Source organism: Scyliorhinus torazame, chromosome 16 (genome assembly GCF_047496885.1).
Source record: "Scyliorhinus torazame isolate Kashiwa2021f chromosome 16, sScyTor2.1, whole genome shotgun sequence".
NCBI lineage: Eukaryota > Metazoa > Chordata > Chondrichthyes > Carcharhiniformes > Scyliorhinidae > Scyliorhinus > Scyliorhinus torazame.
In genome coordinates, this window is record NC_092722.1 from 130,204,311 (window position 1) to 130,228,902 (window position 24,592).

General features: G+C 44.9%; 1 protein-coding gene across 1 annotated transcript in view; it reads left to right on the forward strand.

Annotated features, from left to right (window-relative positions):
• Positions 1–24,592, forward strand: part of fra10ac1 (FRA10A associated CGG repeat 1) — a 57,920-nt gene that overhangs the window by 24,136 nt on the left and 9,192 nt on the right. The window contains exons 8-12 of the mRNA XM_072479057.1: positions 2,985–3,030; positions 8,883–8,996; positions 9,430–9,472; positions 16,472–16,581; positions 20,283–20,333. Coding sequence (XP_072335158.1) covers positions 2,985–3,030; positions 8,883–8,996; positions 9,430–9,472; positions 16,472–16,581; positions 20,283–20,333 — 364 coding nt within the window. The remainder of the gene's footprint in view (positions 1–2,984; positions 3,031–8,882; positions 8,997–9,429; positions 9,473–16,471; positions 16,582–20,282; positions 20,334–24,592) is intronic.

The following is a 24,592-nucleotide window of genomic DNA, read 5'->3' on the forward strand; positions in this document are numbered from 1 at the left end:
GGATTGCACCTGTGGAGAGGGTGAAGTGGGGGCAGCAGACGAAAGTGAGAACCATCAAGACATGCGGCCATGGTGCAAGCCTCGCGTGAGTTAACTTTCTCCCATCAATTATTTCCCCATGACGCACTCCTGCTATTTCACTTCTCTTGCAGGTCAATCAGTCGACCAACCCGGGCCTTCCCCGCACCTTCTGGAGACTACAGACCAGAGAAGCTCCGAGGAAGATGATCACTGAGGAGGCATCACCGCTGTCGCCCACTCCCTCCACCAACATAGATACTCACATTTGGTGGGGCAGGCCTCTTTGTCACTCACTCATGAGCACCTCACAGCTGAAGGAAGGAAGGACGGATACCTGAACCCAGGGCTCTGCTGAGCCCCAGACCAATGGCAACACCCTTCCTCTGACCGCAAGGCCGACTGGAGGAAATTCATCGCCTTCTGTCCAAGGAGATGGTCCCGTCGATCCAACACTGCGAGTGTGGCATCCACAGTGGAGACTGTGGTGCAAGACATGCACCCACGGTTCATGCATCCATGGTTCAGCTCATAACCTCCATAGCTGAGGGCATGAACTCCACAGTGCAGGACTTCAACTGCATGGTGCAAGCCCGAGTGGTAATTCATGAGTGTCAGTGCTAGAGGATGGCGGGACTTCTAGATCTTATTCCAGCTGCCCCTCTTGTCCATGGAAGCACCAAAGAGAAGAGCATCAGTAGCAGCCCAGCTCTGGGTCTTCCACCCAGCAGACCCCAAACCTCAATGTGGCCAATGTCTTTAACACTCTCCATCTGTATGTAGGGACCATCACGAGGACCTGCTGCAGGCACCACATTAGTGATTTCATGTCAGACCCCATGATGGGAGAGCTCTTCACTCCCTGCTCCTGGTCATCTGAAATGCAATGAGGGCGTCCTTCGCCCTTCACCCTATGTGGGCCCTGGTCCCTGCTCAAGTTCTTTCCTCCTCTGCCAGTTGATCAACCGAGGAGATGTGGCGTTCCTCCATCTCTTCCTGGTCCAACTGCATTTCCATGCTGCAGTGCCAGGTTCTGCAAAGGGAGCAGACCACTGTGACGTGGGACACCCTATGGGGGCTCCATCGATGGGCTCTCCCCGACCAGTCCAGGACCAGAACCGCATCTTGTGCAATCCAATTGCCTGATCGACCAGCACATGAACCTCGTAACGAGTCTCGGGTGTTTGTGGCCTCTGCACTGGTGTCATCAGCCCCTTCCTGAGTGGGTACACTTTGGCCCCGAAGAGCTATCCCTCCAGCTGCTGCTCTCTCTCAAAGACGGCTGGGATCTATGAGTGCTGCATGGATACTCCCCGGGAAACGGGCACACACCTGCATAATGCGCATTGCATGGTCTCAGACGAGCTGGACATTGAGGAAGTGGTATCCCTTGCAGTTCCTAAATGAAGCCCCCATGCTGTCATGGAGACAGAAGAGCCACATGGCTTCAGTCGATGACACCCTGCACCTTGGAATGCCTGCCATTCGGGCGAAACCCATGGCTCTGATGGCCTAGCTTGCCTGGTCCTAGTCCAGGTTGATACACATGCTTGTAAATAGCGGACTTGTGACCTCCCTGATGCACTTGTGTACGGCTGACTGGGATATGCCAGACAGGTCACCTGTGCTGCCCTGAAATGAGCTGCTGGCATAGAGGTACAGAGCGGCAGTAACCTTTGGAGCAACAGTCTATGTGGTCCCAATTCTTGGATCAACTGGCACAGGTGGTCGACTATTTCCCCCCCCCCCCCCCCCCACCATTGGTTGCCCTGCTCCCCGAAGAACAATGGGCTCAGCCCCCCTCACCTCTGCAGGGCGCTGTTCCTGGGTGCAGCAGCAGCACATCCAGGTCGATTGCAGGCAACAAAATTGCCAATTCGTCTGGCTCCATGAATCTCCAGAATCATAAACTGAAAGGAAGAGAACATTGAAGTGAGCGATGAGGATTCCTGACAGTGCCCTGACCTTCAGCTCTCTCAGCATCTGGAACTCTTGCGCTTCCCCCTGTGTGATTTTTTTTCCACTGAGCCTCGCCTGTCACACAATAACCACTTTCCCACAGTCCATCTCAACTCCACCTGAATCAACTACTTCAGCCTTTGAGATTCTCGGCCCCCTTTGCGACTGGCACCCTTCTGGTATTAGCAAACTCTGTGCCACCACCTTCGGAGGTGCGGCCACCATGTTCTCATTTTTATATAGATATTGTAAATCGTGCTGGCATGACATTAGCCTGGCAACTAATGAATATTCAATGAGCGGGGAAGTCCTGGAGGGAGGGCTCGCTAACGATATTATAATTTTATTAAAATGAGGTTCCCGGCCTTCCGCGGCAGATTTCTCATCACGTCGCTGGCGAGGGGGTCTGGAAAATCGAAAATTGCAATCTTGCCGGAGAGAATCACGTTTTCAGATTCTCACCAATTTTGCTGCCCTTGTCGCTGTTCTCACTTAGGGCTAAAGCCCCCATGATTTTCATATTGTGGAAATATTTGATAAGCTGGGAACAGAAAATTACTCGGAAAGAATACAATGCTGAATATTTATCAGCAAAGCTAATGGCCTCTGGGAGATCAGACAATCTCACACACACTACAAGCATTTCTCGTCATCCTCCCACTGTGTGCCAGATACAAGATCTTTACCAATATAGAAGATGGATATCTAATGCTATTAGTGATATAAGCCTTTATTCCTTATAATGAGAAATTTTTATCCCAGTAAATGTAGTCTGAGGACTGTGCCACTGAGCAGTAATATTACAATTAAGAAGCAGCATTTAAATAGAAATTCGAAAAAGAATTGTGATAAATGCTTTTTAAAATGTTTTTTATCAGTCATCAAATAGTTCTACGGTAACCTTTTTCATATAATTAATTTAACCAGTATGCTCTTTTTGTAAATGTTAATTATCTAGACTATAGATAGTATCTTCCATTTTACTAATATAATTTTTTATCTGACAGTTTGGATTTCGATGGCGAATAGAGAAAGAAGTAATTTCAGGGAAAGGTAATGTTTTTCCAATGTTAGAACAAACAATAGGACTAGTTTGTGCAATGCTTTAGGCACTGGCCTATACTTGAAATCTGATCAAGTATAGAATCCAGAAGGCTAGGTGACCAAATTGTGGAGCACTTCCATTCAGTTCCCAAGCTTCTTGTCATTTAAATTCACCACCTTGCTCCCATTCTGATCTCTCTGTCCGTGGCCTGCTAGTGTTCCAGTGAAGTAATTGCAAGCTCGAGGAACAGCACCTCATCTTTTATCTTGGCACTCTACAGTTTTCTCGACTTCAATGTTAAATTCAACAACTTTAGATCACAACAGCAGGGTGTGGCTCTGAGTGAGGCAGGTAGAGGTATCCTGTATTCAGAAATGGAGGAGCCTCAGCCTTTGACCTTGTCCAACAGGTATGAGGTACTTGCTCCCTGTGTGATTGAGGAAAAGGACTGTCGGGAGGATGAGCTAGCTGACCACTGCACTGTGGTACAGGAGGCCATTCAAGCAGGGGAGAAAAAATACAAGTGGTAGTTGTCAGGGATCCTATAATTAGGGGAACTAATAGCATACTTTGCAAGCAGGACCGAGAGTCGCGCATGGCATGTTGCCTGCCGGTGCCAGGGTGAGGGACATCTCTAACCAACTTAAAAGGATATTGGCGTGGGAGGGAGAGGATCCAGTTGTTGTGGTCCACGTTGGGACAACAACATAGCGAAGGCTAGGAAATAAGACCTGTTTGGGGATTATCAGGAACTAGGAGCAAAATTAAAGAACAGGTTCTCAAGGGTTATAATCTCTGGATTATTACCCGAGCCACGTGCAAATAGGCACAGGATTGAGAAAATTAGGGAAGTAAACACATAGCTAAAGGAATGGTTCAAGAAAGAGGAGTTCCATTTCATGGGGCACTAGCATCAATATCGGGACAGGAGGGATCTACCGTTGGGACGGTCTCCACCGAACCGATCTGGGGCTAGTGTTCTAGCGGAAAGGATAAATAGGCTGGTCACAAGGACTGTGAACTAGCAAATGGGGGGGGGGGTAAAGCTCCTAGAAGTATAATAGTTTTGAAAAATGTTTTATTAAGGTATTTATATCACAACAAACAAACAAATAAGAGCAGAAGCAAAATTGCACAACACAGTAAATATCCAGCACCCACATTCCCCCCTGCCCTCCCCCTCCTCACTCCCTTCCCCCCTCCCTTCCCCTCTTATGATACCATAAAGAAGTCAATGAACGGCTTAAAAGCAAATTACTACGGATACTGGAATCTAAAACCAAAAGAGAAAAGGCTGGAAAATCTCAGCAGGTCTGGCAGCATCTGTAAGGAGAGAAAAGAACTAATGTTTCGAGTCCAGGTGACCCTTTGTCAAATCTGGCTTCCACCTCTGGGTGAACCCATCAACCGACCCTCACAAGACGAGCTTGATCTTTTCCAACCTCAGGAACACCGCCAGGTCACTCGCCCACACCTCCACTTTCGGCGGCTCCGAGTCCCTCCACCCAAGCAAAATCTGTCTCCGGGCTATCAGGGATGCAAAGGCCCAAACATCGGCTTTTGTCGCCCCTGGTCTTCTGACACCCCAAATATCGCTACCTGTTGGCTAGGGGCCACCTTTACCCCCGACACCTCGGACATTATGTCCGCGAACCCGTGCCAGAACCCCTCCGATTTGGACATGCTCAAAACCCTCCACACCTATTCTCTACTCCCTCAAAGAACCTACTCACCCTTGTCACCGTCATATGCGCCATGTGAACTACTTTATATTGAATAAGACTGAGCCTTGCACACGATGAGGATGCCGCAGAGCCTCCTCCCACATCCTGTCTCCACCTTCCCACTTCCGTTTCATATCTCCTATCGGGGCTCCCTCCCAGTCCATTAGCTCCTTGTAAACCTCGGACACCTTCTCCGCCCCTACTCCCTCTCTCGACAGCACCTTATCCTGCAGCCCCAAGGGCAAAAACCCGGGAAAGGACGGCACCTACCTCCTCACAAAATCCCGGACCTGTAAGTACCTAAAACCATTCACCCTGGGCAGCTCATATTCCTCCTCCAGATCCTCTAAACGTGCAAAACTGCCCCCTACGAACAGATCCCCAAACCTCTCAATCCCCGCCTGCCACCATCCCCAAAACCTCGCATCCAGCCCCACCCCCTGGTGCACACCTATAATAACCTGTGGTTATTATAAATTGGTGCCCACACTGAGGCACCCTCCAGTTTCAAATGCTGCCTCCACTGCCCCCATACCCTCATGGCTGACCTCACCACTGGCCTCATGGAGCACCTAGCTGGCGAGAACGGCAGAGGCGCTGTCAACAATGTCCCTAAACCCGTTTCCCTGCAAGGATCCGCCCCAATACTGAACCCTCGCCCACTACCCATTTCCTAGCCATAGCGATGTTAGCCGGCCAGTAATAATTCATTATATTCAGCAAAGTCAGACCATCACCAGGTGATGAAGGAGCTACACTCTGAAAGCTAGTGATTCCAAATAAACCGGTTGGACTTTAACCTGGTGTTGTAAGACTACTTACTGTGTCCTCCATTGTCAACATGGTTTTATGAGGGGTAAGTCATACTTGACAAACATGATTGAGTTCTTTAAGGACGTAACCAGCAAGGTGAATAATGGGGAACTGTGAATGTGGTATGTCTAGATTTCCAGAAGGTGTTTGATAAGGTGCCACATAAAATACTGAGACAAAGAGGTCACAGGGAATTGGGGGTAGTATACTAGATTGGATTGAGGATTGGCTGAATCACAGAAAGCAGAGGATCATGATTAATGGGTCCTTCCCTGGCTGGTGAACTGTAACCAGCGGGGTGCAGCAGGGGTCAGTCCTCAGACCTCAACTGTTTACAATTTATATAAATTTTCTGCAAGCAGCGACAGAGTGTAATATAGCAAAATTTGTGGGTGATACTAAAATACGTGGGAAAGCAGTCAATGAAGAGGAGAAAAAGATTTTACAGATAGATATAGATAGTCTAGGGGATTGGGCCAAAATTTGACAGATGGGGTTTAATGTAGATAAGTGTGAGGTTATTCATTTTGGCTGAACAAATAGAAAGGCAAATTATCTAAATGGAGAACAGATTCAAGATGCATCTGGGCAGAGGTCTGGGTGTCTTTGTTCATGAATCGCAGAAAGTCGGTATGCAGGTACAGCATGTAATTAAAAAGGAAAATGGAATGTTCACGTTTACTGCAAAAAGACAAGTATAAAAGTGTTGTTGCAACTTTACAGGGTGTTAGTGAGACCATATCTGGAGTATTATGTCCATTTTTGGCCTCCTTAATTGAGGACGGATGGGTGGCTTTGGAGGCAGTTCAGAGGAGATTCACCAGATTGATTCCAAAGATGAAAGGGTTAACGTATGAGGAGAGACTAAACAGTTTGGGCTTTTACTCGCTGGAGTTTAGAAGGATGAGAGGGGATCTGGTTGAGGTGTATAAAATGCGAAAGGGATTGATAAAGTAAACGTAGACCAAATGTTCCCCCTTGTGGGGAAATCTAGAACGAGAGGTCACAGATATAGGTTGAGAGGTGGTAGATTTAGAACTGAGATGAGGAGGAACTACTTCTCGCAGAGGGTGGTGAATTTGTGGAATTTGCTGCCCCATAGTGCGGTGGAATCTGAGTCGTTAAATGGTTTCAAGAACGAGATAGATATATTTTTGATTTATCAAAATGGGTTAAAGGGATATTAGGAACAGGTGGGGAGGTGGATTTGAGACCAGGAAGAGATCAGCTATGATCTGATTGAATGGAGGAGCAGCTGAATTGTCTACTTCTGCTCCTAATTCCTAGGTAGCCTCTGCCTCCATCTTGTTCTGTGTTTTTTTTGTTAAGAAACAAAAGATTGTTTCATAATTGCTTCATATTGCCATCACACCTCATCGTTAAATAACTGTTATTTTCGATAACCGTTCCTACTCTCTTTGACTTTAACATCAGATAGCCTTTTGTTAGTTAATCTCTCCTGCCCTCCATTCTATCACAAGCCTTTCTTGCCCCATCCCTTCCTCCCATTGGCGTAAAAACTCTTCTGTTCTGATGAAAGCTGTTTAGCACAGGGCTAAATCACTGGCTTTGAAAGCAGACAAGGCCAGCAGCATGGTTCAATTCCCATACCAGCCTCACCGAACAGGCGCCGGAATGTGGCGACTAGGGGCTTTTCACAGTAACTTCATTTGAAGCCTACTTGTGACAATAAGCGATTTTCATTTCATTTCATTTCAAGTTCATTAGCCTGAAGTGTTAACTCGGTTTCTCTCCAGAGATGTTGTCTGTCCTACTGAGTATTTCCAGCATGTTTTGTTTTTATTTTAGATTTTTAGCATCTGCTGTAAATGCATCTTCTCTGATTAGAAACAGAAGCAAGAAAAGATCTCTGGCAGCATAAAGTAAATAATATAAAGAGGAGGCCCCAACATTGGCATAGCCAGAAGCCCCCAGTGTAGAAGTTCTTGTGAAATTAAACAGAGTATTTCTGATCTATCAGACAGTGGGCGCAATGCTCAAGCACTTCATCCCAACCCCCTATTTCTACTTACTATTATAACCAGTGCTGCTTTTACATGTGCTACGTGGTTTTAGGTTCACAGAAATGTTCTTGTTTACATTTGTGTTAATTGTAAGCTATTTATAAGTATAAGAGCCAAATTAAATTAAATGTGAGTTTATATCGCTGTGTTTATTTTGTGTTATATGTTCTGCAAGCTCGGAATTCATAAATTTGCATGGTTTAAAGTAAGACATTACTCAAGCGTAATATCACGTTGTCCAAGTATTTTCATTTTCTTGACGTGGCTTCAAAATTTGACCATAATGGGCGGGGTTTCGGCAGCTGAGGCGGCCCGCCAGTGGGATTTCCCGTGGACTGCAACCCTCGCCACCGGCGTGGGACCGGAATTTCCCGCCGGTGTGAACAGCCGGTAAATCCCGCCCAATATCTCAATAAAATTGATGGATTGAATGCATCATTCATTTGTGTGGTAATTTGGGGACAAGAGTGGTAATTTGGGGACAAGAGTGTGATGCTAAAGTCAGTGATTAACCCAAGAGTTAATTGAAATTCGATTAGCATTACTGCTAATACTGGAATTAAAGGAAGATTTATAGCAGAGGCCTGAGCTATCCAAGGGCAAGTACAAGCCACTAATTAGCAGCTTGCAGTTTATATCAATCTGGGACAAATTCAGTTTGTACTGTTCAGAAGGTTTGCAGAAACATGATGATGTACAATCAGTTAAATACTGTTAAATGGACATTTATACTCCAGCTAGTCATTTGAAATATTTATTTAATCAGTATAAATTTAGCTCTGGGACATAAAAATTGTGAACGCTTTAGAAATAATGCACTCGTGCACTTGTAGAAATTTACTCAAAAATCTGAACGACCATAATCCCTAGAGTGGCAAAATAGGAAAATTCAATGTTAGGTTGCGATAGTTGGTCTGTGCATATAGTAACATGTAGGTTATGAGCAAACAATCATGATTAGCATTTTTTAAAAAAAAATTTATTTGATGATTTACATTGGAAACAAATTAATGCTCGATGCGTTTTATAAAAAGACCGTATAAGTTGATTTATTAGCACCTATTTTAGATACTACACCTAAAATTAATTGACAACTTCCAATTACGGAAATGTCACGCAATTCTTCCGACTTGTTTATTGTCACTATAATGTCATGTATTAATACGCCGTTCATTCTACACTGTTGGAGTACTGGGCGTCTCATACCTGCAAGGACAAATGAGAAAGAATGAGAATACCACCAAGTAACAATGTTTCTGTGCATATTAAAGTTTGTTAACATAATTTATTTTACTTCAGGTCAATTTTGCTGTGGTAACAAACACTGTGATGAGAAAGAAGGGCTGAAAAGTTGGGAGGTTAACTTTGGTTACATTGAACATGAGGAGAAAAGAAATGCCCTTGTGAAACTGAGTAAGTTGTCTATTTATCTTTTTTTTTAACCACATTTCGATGTGGCAAAAATTTTGTCAGTCTAGTTTGAGATCTATTGCTGCTGATCCACTTAGTTAATCTGTATTTTGTTTATTCTATTATTTTCCTGACCAGCAGTTACACTTTGCTGATTTACCATTACTTGCTCATTTAGATAATTGCTTAAATGCAAAAATTACTTAAACAATGTGACTTTGACTTTCAGTACCCTCAGGACAAGGTAACAACATGGCCTTCCGAAGTTCATGTGGGTCAAAAGACAATGTGTAACGTTATGTCTTAAACTCATGAAGATTAACTTGATGAGCAATTTTGACTAAATTTTGGCATTTGTTCATTTTTTTATTTGATAATCAGTTACGTCAAATCTTTGGAAATCATATTTTAACTGAAGTTTATATTTCCTTCATAGGACTGTGCCCAGAATGCTCTCTTAAACTGAACTATCATCACAGGTAAAAAAAAGTTATTTCAAAGTATTGCTTAAAAGGAAGATATATATTAATTGCCATACTGTACCTGCTGTTTACAAGTGACCAAAATTGATAACTTTTAACCAAGTATAATTTGGTTACATGATTAAACTACAATTGAAATGAGTTATTTGCACATCTTTTCTCAAATCAGCATTTTTGTAAACAAAAATATTGAAATACCATCTATCTCTAGTAAATTAAAGCTGTTACATGGGCCAAGTGATTAATTGAAACCTGTTCATATTTCCTGTGGAAATTTCAGTTTTAAAATAGAAACACATTTATCTGTAAAACTTACCTGAAACTATTATTGAAACGTTACTGGCTAGGGTTTTAATGGGAATTCCTAGGCCCAACCATCTTCAGCTACTTCATCAATGACCTTCCTTCCATCAAAAGGTCAGAAGTGGGGATATTCACTGAAGACGGCACAGTATCATTAACAACTCCACAGACACTGAAGCAGTCAATGTTCAAATGCAGCAAGACCTGGTCAATATCCAGGTTTGGGCTGACAAGTGGCAAGTTATATTCACACCACACAAGTGCCAGGCAATAACCATCTCGAACAAGAGACAATCTAACCATCGCTCCTTGATATTCAGTGACATACCATTGCTGAATCCCCCACTCTCGACATCTTGGGGGTATTGACCAGGAACTGAACTGGACTAGTCTTTTAAATACTGTGGCTACAAGAGCAGGTCAGAGGCTAAGAATCCTGTGGCAAGTAACTCATCTCCTGACTCTCCAAAGCCTGTCCACCATCCACAAGGCACAAGTCAGGTGTGTAATGGAATATTCTCCACTTGCCTGGTTGAGTGCAGCTCCAACAACACTGAAAAAACATGACCGCATCCAGGACAAAGAAATCTGCTTGATTGGCACCCCTTCCACATATATTCACTCCCTCCAACCCCGATGGCCTTGTGTACCATCTACAAAATGCACTGCAGGAACTCAACAAAGCTCCTTAGGCAGCACCTTCCAAACCCACAACTGCTACCTTCTAGGAGGACAAGGACAGCAGATACCGGGAAGTTCCCCTCTAAGTCACTCACCACTCTGACTTGGAAATATATTGCCGTTCCCTCACTGTCACTGGGTCAAAATCCTGGAACTCCATCCCTAACAGCAGTATGGGTGTACCTACATAACTGGGACTCAGCGGTTCAAGAAGGCAGCTCACCATCACCATCTCGAGGGCAATTAGGGATGGAGAATAATTGCTGACCTAGCCAACAAAGCCCACATCTCATAAATGAATTTTAAAAATGACAACAATGACCTGTAACAATTAACTGCCCACCAATAATTGCTGTTAAATATTTTTCACCACAAATTACTCAATCTTTTCTGGAAAAGTTCTTACCTGAGTTTTTTTCTTTTAGTAACTACAATTTCTAATGTAACAAAATATTATTTCTAAACCATTGCATATTTCACAATGTAATTATGTTTTCCTATCAAATACTTTTTGATACCTTAATTAAAATTTTTACTGAAGGCTTAAATCTCTCAAATCCTGAACCTGGAGCTGATATTTTTGTCAAAACGTGTGACAATTCACTGAAAACAGTTTATTAACTTTAAATAGGCACAACTTATCTAAATTTCCATAAATATCTTTTTATCAGTTAAGCTGCTGCAATAGTTTTCCTTAGCTGCTAGCAGCTTCTCCTCAATTTATTTTAAAATGATCTAAAGAAAGGTTGGCTGTAAGGTCTGTTGTCTCTTTTCTTGCACCCTTTATCCTACTGCCACTCATTACCTCTGGCTGTGCATTCTTCCTATTGAGGATGGACACATTCTCTTGGGTTTCCAGTTGCTATGTTGCCACACACTTCCGTTTCCATCCAACACTTTGCTCCTGTTGCACTCCCGACTCTGCATCCACCCGCTAAAGTTAAAAATGTCCTCTTGAAGTTTCAATGTGAGACTCAATTTCAAACCAGATGCCAATCCACATCCCTGTCCCCAGCTAACACCAGATCTCTACCTCTTTGCTCAGCCCACACCCATACCGTACTCTCAGCTGTCATTCTGCCTTGTCAGTGAGGACGGAAAATGCTCTTATTTTTCCCCCTCACCAACGAACCTAGATCCTGGCTCCAACCCAGACATCTACCCACATCTCTAGAGGATTATTGTAAGTTTGAGGTAAATTACAAAGGGAAACAAATCTAATTGAAAGATTAAAGACAAATATGGCCATCAATCTACTAAATTACAATGATAAATCTAAGTCTAGCATGTGAGTCTGCAACCTAAAGCTTCCACCTCCTGCCTTGCAATAAATGATCAAGTTCAAAACACTCATGCCCCACCAAATCACAGGACCTCTGTTCCTTTCTACTCTCCATCATCAGCAAAGTGATGGAAAGAGTCATCCAACAGTGCTACCAAGTGACACTTACTCAGCATTAACATGATCACGGCCGCTCAGTTTGTTCTGCCAATGTCACTCAGCTCCTGACTTCATTACAGCCTTGGTTTAAACATGGACAAAACCACTGAATGCCAGAGGTGAGGTGAGTGGGACTGTCTTTGACATCAACGCAGCATTTGACCGAGAATGGCATCAAGGAGCCCTAAATAAACTGGAGTCAATGGGAATCGGGGAAAACTCCACTGGTTGGAGTCATCCATAGATACATAGAAGATAGGAGCAGGAGGAGGGCTTTTGGCCCTTCGAGCCTGCTCCGCCATTCATCACGATCATGGCTGATCATCCAACTCAATAGCCTAATCCTGCTTTCTCCCCATAGCCTTTGATCCCATTCTCCCCAAGTGCTATATCCAGCCGCCTCTTGACCTGGCATAAAGGAAGATGATTGTGCTGGTTGGAGGTCAAAGATTGCAGCTCCAGGACATCACTGCAGGAGTTCCTCAGGGTAGTGGCCTAGGCCCAACCATCTTCAGCTGTTTCATCAATGACCTTCCTTCCATCATAAGATCAGACAAAAGAGGGAATTTATGCGTGGAGTCAGAGGAAATGGGTGAGATTCTTAATGAGTACTTTGCATCGGTATTCACCAAGGAGAGGGACATGACAGATGTTGAGGCTAGGGATGGATGTTTAAATACTCTAGGCCAAGTCGGCATAAGGAAGGGGGAAGTTTTGGGTATTCTAAAAGGCATTAAGATGGACAAGTCCCCAGGTCCGGATGGGATCTATCTCAGGTTACTGAGGGAAGCGAGGGATGAAATAGCTGGGGCCTTAACAGATATCTTTGCAGCATCCTTGAGCACGGGTGAGGTCCCGGAGGACTGGAGAATTGCTAATGTTGTCCCTTTGTTTAAGAAGGGTAGCAGGGATAATCCAGGGAATTATAGACCTGTGAGCTTGACGTCAGTGGTAGGCAAACTGTTGGAGAAGATACTGAGGGATAGGATCTATTCACATTTGGAAGAAAATAGACTTATCAGTGATAGGTAGCATGGTTTTGTGCAGGAAAGGTCATGGTTTACAAACCTAATAGGATTCTTTGAGGAAGTGACGAAGTTAATTGATGAGGGAAGGGCTGTAGATGTCATATACATGGACTTCAGTAAGGCATTTGATAAAGTTTCCCATGGCAGGTTGATGGAAAAAGTGAAGTCGTATGGGGTTCATGGTGTACTAGCTAGATGGATAAAGAACTGGCTGGGCACCAGGAGACAGAGTAGTGGTGGAAGGGAGTGTCTCAAAATGGAGAAAGGCGACTAGTGGTGTTCCACAGGGACCCATGCTCGGACCACTGTTGTTTGTGATATACATAAATGATCTGGACGAAGGTATAGGTGGTCTGATTAGCAATGTTGCAGATGATACTTAGATTGGTGGAGTTGCAGTAGCGAGGAGGACTGTCAGAGAATACAGCAAAATACAGATGGATTGGAGAGTTGGGCAGAGAAATGGCAGATGGAGTTCAATCCAGGCAAATGCGAGGTGATGCATTTTGGAAGATCTAATTCAAGAGCGGACTATACGGTCAATGGAAGAGTCCTGGGGAAAATTGATGTACAAAGAGATCTGGGAGTTCAGGTCCATTGTACCCTGAAGGTGGCAACACAGGTCGATAGAGTGGTCAAGAAGGCATACAGCATGCTTGCCTTCATCGGACGGGGTATTGAATACAAGAGTCGGCAGGTCATGTTACAGTTGTATAGGACTTTGGTTAGGCCACATTTGGAATACTCCGTGCAGTTCTGGTCGCCACATTACCAGAAGGATGTGGATGCTTTAGAGAGGGTGCAGAGGAGGTTCACCAGGATGTTGCCTGGTATGGAGGGTGCTAGCTATGAAGAAAGATTGAGTAGATTAGGATTGTTTTCGTTGGAAAGACAGAGGTTATGGGGGGACCTGATTGAGGTCTACAAAATTATGAGAGGTATGGACAGGGTGGATAGCACCAAGCTTTTTCCAAGAGTGGGGGTGTCACGATTTCAAGGTGAGAGGGGAAAAGTTTAAGGGAGATGTGCGTGGAAAGTTTTTTACGCAGAGGGTGGTGGGTGCCTGGAACGCTTTGCCAGCGGAGGTGGTAGAGGCGGGCACGATAGCATCATTCAAGATGCATCTAGACAGATATATGAACGGGCGGGGAACAGATGGAAGTAGATCCTCGGAAAATAGGCGACAGGTTTAGATAAAGGATCTGGATCGGTGCAGGCTGGGAGGGCCGAAGGGCCTGTTCCTGTGCTGTAAATTTTCTTTGTTCTTTGTTCAGATGTGGGGAGTTTGCGGGTAACTGCACAATGTTCAGCACCATTCACAACTCCTCGGATACTGAAGCAGTCCATGTCCAAATGCAGCAAGACCTGGATAATATCCAGGCTTGGGCTGACAAGTGGCAAGTTAAATTCGTGCCACACAAGTGCCAGGCAATGGCCATCTCCTACAAGAGCTAATCTAACCATCATCTCTTTACATTTAATGGCATTACCATCGCTGAATCCCTCACAACCTGGGATTACTATTGATCAGAAACTGAACTGGACTACCATATCAATACTGTTGCTACCAGGGAAAGTCGAAGGCTAGGTATCCTCCTGTGAATAACTCACCCCTGACCCCCTCCAAAACCTGTCCACCATCTACAAGGCACAATTCAGAAGTGTAGTGGAATTCCCCGCTTGCCTGGATAAGTGCAGCTCCAACAAAGGTGCTCAACCCCATCCAGGACAAAGCCCGCTTGATTGCTCCTCCTTCCACAAACATTCAAACCCTCCACCACCGACGAACATTGGCAGCTGTATGTACCATCTACAAGGTGCACTGCAATAACTCACCAAGGTTTCTTAGACAGCACCTTCCAAACTCATGGCCACTACCACGTAGAGGGACAAGAGCAGCAAGTACTTGGGAACCCCACCACCTAGAGCTTCCCCTCCAAGTCACTCACCACCCCAACTTGCAGATATATTGATCGTCCTTCACTGTCACTTGGACAGCATCCTAGAACTCCCTCTCTAACAGCACAGTGGGTGTACCTACACCTCAGGGGCTGCAGCTGTTCAAGAAGGCAACTCGCCACCACATTCTGAAGGGCAACTAGGGATGGGCAATTAATGCTGATCTAACCAGCGACGCCCACATCCCGTAAACAAATTTTGTAAAAGCCATATTGAGAAACTGAAGTCTTAAGAAATGAAGTTACTGATGGACAGGTAAAGAAAACAGCCCCCCACCCCCTGGCACGCACACGCTATATTCCCCCAGTACTTGTACAGTAAGTGTCGACAAATTATAAAGCATCAGTATTTTGCTGACTTGTTCTAATCCATACTTGCAACTAAATAAATCATAAATTTTGGAAAGAATTAAGCAAAATGTTGTCCAGGATAAACATGCACAACTCATTTATTTTCACAATCGCTGCACAGAATTGATTACAAGTGTAAGAATTGTTGGCAAACTTCAGGCATGTCCCTGGTTCTGACAGATCTCTGGTGTGTCCTCTTCCTGAGGCCTCCCTCTAAGCAGTGTTCAATGTGTTGTTGAATTCTGAATCCCTTCCCTCAATTTAGCCACATACTAGGAACTTTCTAATGCCACCTAATCTTTGGTTCCTTTACAAGCAGCACTGAGGTTTCAGATCGCCTTCATCAATTCAATCATCTACAATTTTTCCCGAGAATTTCAACTTTCCCATTCAGTCACGTTCTTCATAATGATACCATAACCTACTACATTTGAACTCCCCAGTATTCCCAAACTCCAGGACCTTTTTGACTTGTCCAACACCCACATTCCAACTCTAAATCTGCTGAATTTCCGATAATCTCTTAAGCATGTTTATAAAAAATAACCTTGATACCCAGTGAGTATTTACAAATAATAAGACGCTCTCCAATGCTTCCAGACCACACAGGAGGTGTATTTCAATACTGCCAAAGCATAGCCGCCCCCTGTGTTTACTAAATCGCAGCATCCAAATGCTTCCAAAATCATTAAAACCCCATAAATCTACTGCCAAACTTCAGGGCCACCTGTCTTTAGTGCTGCAAAGTCACTGCCATTGTCTCAAACACTTTACTGTCAAGTAATTACTTTTCAAAATGTCAGGGAAACATGTTGACCAACTTGTGAACAGCAAGGGACCCACCAACTTGTGATAAGCGATCAGAAATCTTTTTACTTGAGGTTAAATATTGGCCAGGACATTCAACTCCCTGTTATTTTTTGAATAGCATCATGGGGTCATTGCTGCCCACCTGAGAAGGGACTGGGGTTTATCAACTCATCCAACAGAAGGTAACTGTGACAGTGCAGCACTCCCTCTGTGCTGAACTGAAGATGCAGTCTCGATTATGCACTTGTGGCTCGAGAGTTGGACTTGAACCCGTGACCTTTTGACTCAGATGAGGGGAACCACCATTGTTCAGTGGTAGCATTCTGATCTCTGAAGGATTCCTTTTAATTGTGTGAAATATAAACAGTGCAATGGATGCAGAAATCCATATTCTTTCTTGTTATATTATTTCTAAAACTTGAAGGAGGAAAGAAGTGAAAGCTGTGAAAAGGAAACACCGAGAGGAACATCACCATGATGCCCCAGCACAAAAGCAAGCCAAGACCGCAGAGAAGCACATTTGTGAAAGCAAGGGTAGGTGACGAGAAAATTATTTTTTGTCAACAATTTTAATTGAAGGTAATCCTGTACAAAAGCACGGAATGGTTGGAACTTAGTATCTGAGCTGGAAGTGCCATTTGCAGATAATCTGCACAATGGGCACAGAACTGCCAACGGCAGTCATGTTCTCACCGTTGGATCCTTATTACAGGCAATGTGCTGCCCACAAATGTATCTTACTGCTAACTGATTTGTTGTCCAGCAGAGCATGCATTTTCATTTACTTTCCCATCCAGCAGCAATTTGACAGGTTGCCCAATTTCACCAAGTTGCAGGATTGCCAAGAGTCCAGGGAGCAGTAATATCTATGTGGCCACCTGGGCCAAAAGACAGTGTGTGGCCTATTTGCGCAAAATGGAGGATGATTTCATCAATGTGAAACTTGTTTTGGAGCAGTAACACTATAATATAGGTCAGGGCTTGGTTCCCATGAACAGTCATAACATATTGAATTTTGGCCTGTACCCAGCTTATTTGAAGGCAAAGAGCGAATACAAGGACATCAGGGTCACTCTCTTCTCTTCTAGCTAATGACAACCTAGTAGTAGTCATTGACCGGTGCAGCATACAGATACAGCAAGGTCCATGCAGTTGCCAGGATTATTGTAGAAACATAGGAGTAGCCTGTCGAGCCCGGGATGATCATTGCTGACCATCCACTTTAGTGCCTTTTTCCCCCACACAGCCACCATATCCTTTCATGCCATCGCCACTAGAAATCTGTTAATCTCTGCTTCAAACATATTCAATGACTGAGCTTCCACAGCCCCCTGGAGCAGAGAATTCCAAAGATTCACAACCCTCTAAGTAAAAGGATTTCTCATCACGGAAATTGTGTCTCTGGTTCTGGACTCCACAACCTGGGGAAACATCTTACCTGCGCCTACCCTGTCTACTCATTTAAGGAGTTTGTAAGTTTCAATGAGATTACTTCTCATTCTTCAAACTTCTTGGGAATCCAGTTTGCCCAGTCTGTCTTCTTAAGGCAGTCCTGCCATCCCGGGAACAAGTCTGGTGAACCTTTATTGCATTTGGGCAGCACGGTAGCATTGTGGATAGCACAATTGCTTCACAGCTCCAGGGTCCCAGGTTCGATTCCGGCTTGGGTCACTGTCTGTGCGGAGTCTGCACATCCTCCCAGTGTGTGCGTGGGTTTCCCCCGGGTGCTCCGGTTTCCTCCCACAGTCCAAAGATGTGCAGGTTAGGTGGATTGGCCATGATAAATTGCCCTTTGTGTCCAAAATTGCCCTTAGTGTTGGGTGGGGTTGCTGGGTTATGGGGATAGGGTGGAAGTGTTGACCTTGGGTAGGGTGCTCTTTCCAAGAGCCGGTGCAGACTCGACGGGCCGAATGGCCTCCTTCTGCACTGTAGGGGCTGTTTAGCACAGGGCTAAATCGCTGGCTTTGAAAGCAGACCAAGGCAGGCCAGCAGCACGGTTCGATTCCCGTAACAGCCTCCCCGAACAGGCGCCGGAATGTGGCGATTAGGGGCTTTTCACAGTAACTTCATTTGAAGCCTACTTGTGACAATAAGCAATTTTCATTTCATTTCATTTCATAATTCTATGATAATCTATGATAATTTCCCCTTTGACAATAATATCTTTCCGAAAGTAACAACATCAAAACTGCAAGATTACTCAAGGCACGGTGTAACCGAGACTCTGCACAACTGAAGCAAGACTTCACTACTCCTGTACTCAATCCCTCTTGCGATAAAGGCCAACATACCACTAGCCTTCCTAATTGCCTGCTGCACCTGCATGTTAAACTTCAATGACTTGTTGACGAGGACACCCAGACCTTTTTGTACATCTACACTTTTTAATCTCTTACCATTTAAGAAATACTCAGTGTGTCTGTTCCTGCTACACATTTTCCACATTATATTCCATTTGCCATGTTCTTAAGACTATTGACGTATCGTTTTTTGGAAGCTCGAGTATGAATAACAGTTCAAAGCAGGGTTAAAGATCTGGGACGGGATTTAATGGAAACTAAACAGAGTCCCATTTTGGGCATGTTTGGCAGGGTGCTTGCTGGCGTTTGCAGCGCCGAGAATGACCCCACTATTAAATGGAACTCTGCTTTTTGTGGCCTCGGTGAGGAACGCCCAGCCGATGCTGCACTTAGACTCAGCTCGCCAGTGCAGAAAGTGGTGCCCCGAACTCTAAACCCCCCCCACCACAGCATTTGGTTCCCCCAATGCCAATTAGGGAGCCCTCGAGCCTCCCGCACCCTACCTCATAAGGGCTGGACATTACAAGGCGTGATCCCCAGCATGGGCAAGGTGCCACCTGGGTGCCTTGGCACCTTGGCAGTGCCAGGGTGGCACTGTCAGGTTGCCCAGGTGGCAGTGCCAGGTTGCCCAGGTGGCATTGGGAGTGCTAGGATGCACAGGTGGCATTGGGAGTCCCAGGTGGCATTGGGAGTGCAAGGGTACCACTCAGCCCAGAGCCCGACCACCCGGGGGCCGCCGATCGTCTTAGACACCCCCACCCCCAAGTGCTGTATGCCTGGTCCACGTTTGTGGAAACCAGTGCTAAATGGCGCCCGGTCGGGGTCTCCGAGGCGAGGCCGTTATGTCCCATGTCTTGGGTTATTTCGGCGCAGACTAACTACTCACTTGAATATGCAAATCCAAAAGGTGGGATCCAGATTTTGCGAGGCGTAACTAGCGTTGTATATCTCGCAAGATTCACCGGCCTCATCACGTCACGAGTCTGGCGCGACGAGGCCGTTAGACCAGTGTTCTTCAAACTTATTTTTCCGGGGACCCATTTTTACCAACCGGCCAACCGTCACGACCTAGGCCGGCCGACCTTCGCGGCCCACACCGGCAGACTTTCACGACCCACACCAGCCGACCTGCGCGACCCACCATTTTCTCTTAACTTGTTTGCTGCTGACAAAAATGGAGGAAATGGTTTTGGGTCCCTTTGGCCCTCGTACACGCTCCTCCAATGGAACCTGTTGGATGAAGGTGAAGCCTTCTGGTGTCGGAAAGTATGGAGTCTCCATCTGTCCAAAGTTCTGAATTTTTTCCCTCTAAAATGTTATCAAATAAACCCCCCCCGCCCCCCGAACTTGTAAAAAAAAATGAGTAAAATAAATGAAAAAAATGAATAAACCCCCCCCGAACTTGTAAAAAAAAAAATGAATAAAAGAAAAGAAAAAAATGAATAAAATCCCCCGAACTTATAAAAAAATAAATAAAAAGAATAAAATAACTGAAAAAATAAAAATTAAATGAATAAAATAAATGAATAAAAACCACTACAGAACTTGTAAAACAAAAAGCTGCAACCGTTTAAAAAAAATAGCGGCCGCACTGCGCATGCGTGCCCGATCATCGTGCGCACATGCGCAATGCGGCCAAATTGTTTTTTCAACATGTTCGCGGCCGCTTGAAGCCGGCGTTATGAAAAGTCGGCTGCTGCGCGGAGATTTGCGCAATCGGATCCGCGACCCTCCCGACACCCGCCCACTACCCACCCGTGGGTCGCGCCCCCGACTTTGAAGAACACTGCGTTAGACCAGGTCCCTGGTCTCTTGTTTGAGAACCTACCATACCTTATTAAGGGACTTTGCCCCTTTTCTCTTTAAATTATTTATCTGGATCTCATATTTAAGTTGTTACCAATAATACAAATGGTTTTTTTTCTGTCTATTCAGGCAAATCTTCCACAAGCAAAACAGGACAAAATGACGATGATTCTGACCAAGGTAAAGACTGCCTGCAATGCAGCAATAATTCTTGTAGATATTTTACTTTCAGTATTACAAAACTCTTTTGAAAGGTCATCAACTTGAAAAGTATTTTTTACTCTTCATAGATGCTGCCTGATCGACTTGAGTCTTTCCAGCAATTTCTGTTTTTAGTTTTTATTTTCGACAGATCCCTGTGAAGGTTTAATCTGTTAGCAATTTGTGTACAGAATGTTAGCTTTGCTTCATTAATATCAGAAGTGAGTCTACGACCAAAGGGTGATGAATTTCTCCCTGTGTTCTGACTAGTTAAGATTGAACCAACATTTCTAAAAACAATTACATATCGCAGGTGTTTATGGGGCCTTGCTGTGCATGATCTGGCTGCCATGTTTGCTGAAATATTAACTGAATTCACTTCATTCTCTGTGAGGCACTTTGGAAAAATCTGAGAAAAATAATGGGAGCAATTTAAATTCAAACTTTCTTTCTGTCACATTTACCCACTGGTATTTTTCCAATAAAACAAATCTCATGTATGTGATAAAAACATTTTTAAAGTAATTTTGTATGATGGTTGGACATTTATAGCCAGTCGCAATTCATAAACTTTATACAATACCCAAGTTTCATAGATGTCATAGAATTTACAGTGCAGAAGGAGGCCATTCGGCCCATCGAGTCTGCACTGGCTCTTGGAAAGTGCGCCCTACCCAAGCCCACACCTCCACCCTATACCCATACCCTGTCCGTGTCCCTCCGCCCCGCGCCCGTCCGTGCCCCTCGGCTCCGTATCCCTCGGCCCCGCGCCCGCCCGTGCCCCACGCCCATCCGTGCCCCACGCCCGTCCGTGCCCCACGCCCGTCCGTGCCCCACGCCCGTCCGTGCCCCACGCCCGTCCGTGCCCCACGCCCGTCCGTGCCCCACGCCCGTCCGTGCCCCACGCCCGTCCGTGCCCCTCGGCCCCGCGCCCGTCCGTGCCCCTCGGCCCCGTGCCCCACGCCTCTCGACCCCATGCCCGTCCGTGCCCCGCGCCCGTCCGTGCCCCTCGGCCCCGTGCCCGTCGCCCTACCACCTTCAGTATCCCTACCCCATCTGGCCCCCTCCATTTTCTCACCCTCACCCCCCTCTTACTCTCGGCCTCCTCCCTTTATTTCTCCCTTCTACCTCTTGTCTTTCCTCTCACCATTGCCTCTTTTGCCCCCGCCCTTCCCTTACATACGCCTCTTTCACATGTTATTCTTCCACCCTTCAAATATTGAATATCTTTGCTTTCTATTCTGACAAAGGATCTTGCATCAGAGCTGGTTTTCATTTGTATGAACGCATATTAGTATGTAATGTATTGACAACATTTTCATATTTCTGTTTCAAATATCGAGCCTTTACAGTTTTTAAATTTAACGCCTGCTGCCAATTAAAATTGTTTTACAACAACTTCAACTGAACAATATTTCAAAAATGAAATCCGCTTCTGTTCTTTTTCTAGTTGTTCCTTCTGATTCATAGATTATACCCATGGTCTGGTCGTGATTGCTCCTCTGAAAATTAGCGGAACTGTATTATTTCTGATGAGTAACTCAATGTGTTCTGTTTGGTTGTTGGGCAACCTACCGTTGCCAGGTATAGTCGCACTGTTCATTTTGAAAAAGGAGCACAAGATTCAATCGATGCGCATTTTACCAATCACCAAGTAAATTTCCTTTCTTTTCTCCCGGATTCGGAGAAGCAGCTAGTCAAAAGGCATTACCATTGTTGAAAGTTACGAAACATTAGTATTTGAAGGAGAAGGGTTTGTGAATGAAGATAAACCCAGCAACTTCACATTTTTCTGAGGATCGAGGCTGCTTCTGGAAAAGGACTTTAAAGGCCCTTTAACATTGCGGAGGTTTCCTGTTGGCTTTCTTTTTTAAAAAAAAAAATATATATTTTTATTAAAGGTTTTTAACAACATAATTTTTTCCACTTACAAACAATAAACCCCCCCCCCCGCCGTAACAAAATAACGCAAAATCACCCTGAGCAAGATATATACATGGCAAGATGGTATATTTACATAGCTTTATACACTGGCACTTGGCCGCATGTGCCATTTCTCCCCACCCTCCATGCCATCTCCCGCTCGTCCATCCCCTCAAACAATCTCTCGTTCCCCCCCCCCTCCCAGGTTTGCTGCCGCCGCTGCTGACCGACCTTCCTCTAACGCTCCGCGAGATATTCTAGGAACGGTTGCCACCGCCTGTAGAACCCCTGCGCAGACCCTCTCAAAGCAAACTTAATCCTCTCCAATTTTATGAACCCCGCCATGTCGTTTATCCAGGCCTCCAGGCTAGGGGGCTTCGCCTCCTTCCACAATAGCAAGACCCTTCGCCGGGCTACTAGGGACGCAAAGGCCAGAATGCCGGCCTCTTTCGCCTCCTGTACTCCTGGCTCATCCACTACTCCAAATATTGCTAGCCCCCAGCTTGGCTTGACCCGGACTTTCACCACCTGTGATATTACTCTTGCCACTCCTCTCCAATACCCTTCCAATGCCGGGCATGACCAAAACATATGGACATGGTTCGCCGGGCTCCCTGAACATCTTTCACACCTATCCTCTACCCCAAAGAACCTATCCTGTTGGCTTTCTGAAGTCAAAGCAAGAGACCTTTCTGGCTGTTCAGCCTTCCCGAGATGAGGAAGAGGCTGATATAGCACCATCACATGGCCACTCTGTGAAACTTCATGCCATTTTACAAGAGTTGGTTTGCAGTATTGAAACCAGCAGTTTCAGTGATCTGTCCTGCGATAGATTTAAAGTGGAAATCTGTTTACAGTGTGGGCAGCAATTGTCATTTTTACAATATTTTCCATAGAGACTGACATATTAACTTTCAGTGCATTTTGAAATGAAATGTTTTAATTCACTGCTGTTTCTGGCAAAGATTGGAGCAGTAAACATTCTGTTAGGAATATACCATATATATTTAAACCAATTATTGCAGAATAAAATCCTCATTAACTTTAACATTCTTCAGAATGGACTAGCTGTAATTTCAAGCAAATTTCTTTCCCATGCCACTTGATTGCATGTGTTCGTTCAGTCCAATCGTGCTTTACTTTACATAACTTGGCTTTCAGCGACTTGTGCTTCTACAGCTGTGTTTAGCTGATGTACCAGAAATGTGTCACGATCGCAAACCCAGCAATCGGTTCAGCACCTTGCCTCTTCAGAGCAAATGGATGCACTCAGGTGCTCTTGCTTCACCTACTGGATTATTCCAAAATGCTAAATTGAAAGAAAATCCCAAATCAATCTGACATATCAAGAAATAGAGTCACGTATGGCATAGAAGGAGGCCATTCGACAAAGGGTTTTGACAAAGAGTCATTGGACTCAAAATTAGCTCTTCTCTCTCCCTACAGATGCTGCCAGACCTGCTGAAATTTTCCAGCATTTCCTCTTTCGTTTCAGATTCCAGCATCCACAGTAATTTGCTTTTATGAAGGAGGCCATTCGGTCTATACTGGCCCTCCATGGAACAATCCAGTCAGACCCATTCTCCAGCTGTATCCCATAGCCCTGTTTATTTTCTTCAAGCAACCACCCACTTTCCTTTTTAAAATTATTGGTCGTCTTTGCTTCCTCCACTGTCATGAGCAAAACTTCCTTGCAGCTCCTCTCCCACCTTCTCTGAAATCGTCAATCTGTGTCCCCTAGGTCCTTGTATCATCAGCTAACGGGAACAATTTTTCCTTGTCTTCCATATCCACACCTGCCACAATCTTGCATACTTTTATTAAAATCTCCCTCAATCTCCTTTGCTTCAAGGAGAACAAACCCAGCTTCTCCAACCTAACCCCCTTGTACTAAAATTCTCATGTCCTGGAACCATTCTGGTTGTAGCCTAACCAGAGCTTCCATAAAGGTTTGGCATAACTTCCCAGCTTTTGCAGTCAATACCCCCATTTATGCATACCGAAATCCCACATGTCTTGTTAACCACTCTCTCAGTATGTCCTGCCATCTTCAAAGATTTAAGCACAACCACCTCCAGGTTCCTCTGTCCCTGCAGACTCTGTAGAACTGTGCCATTAAGTCTGTGTTGTCGTTCCCTATAACTGCTGCCAAAATGCATCCCTTCAGACTTCCCTGTATTAAATTCTACCACTACTTTTCTGCCTATATGCTAGCCTATTGCAATCAATTTGTATCATCCTCACTATTTGTCACTCCTCCAAATTTGGTATAATCAATTTCAATTTTGAAATTTTACTCTGTATTTCAATATCCA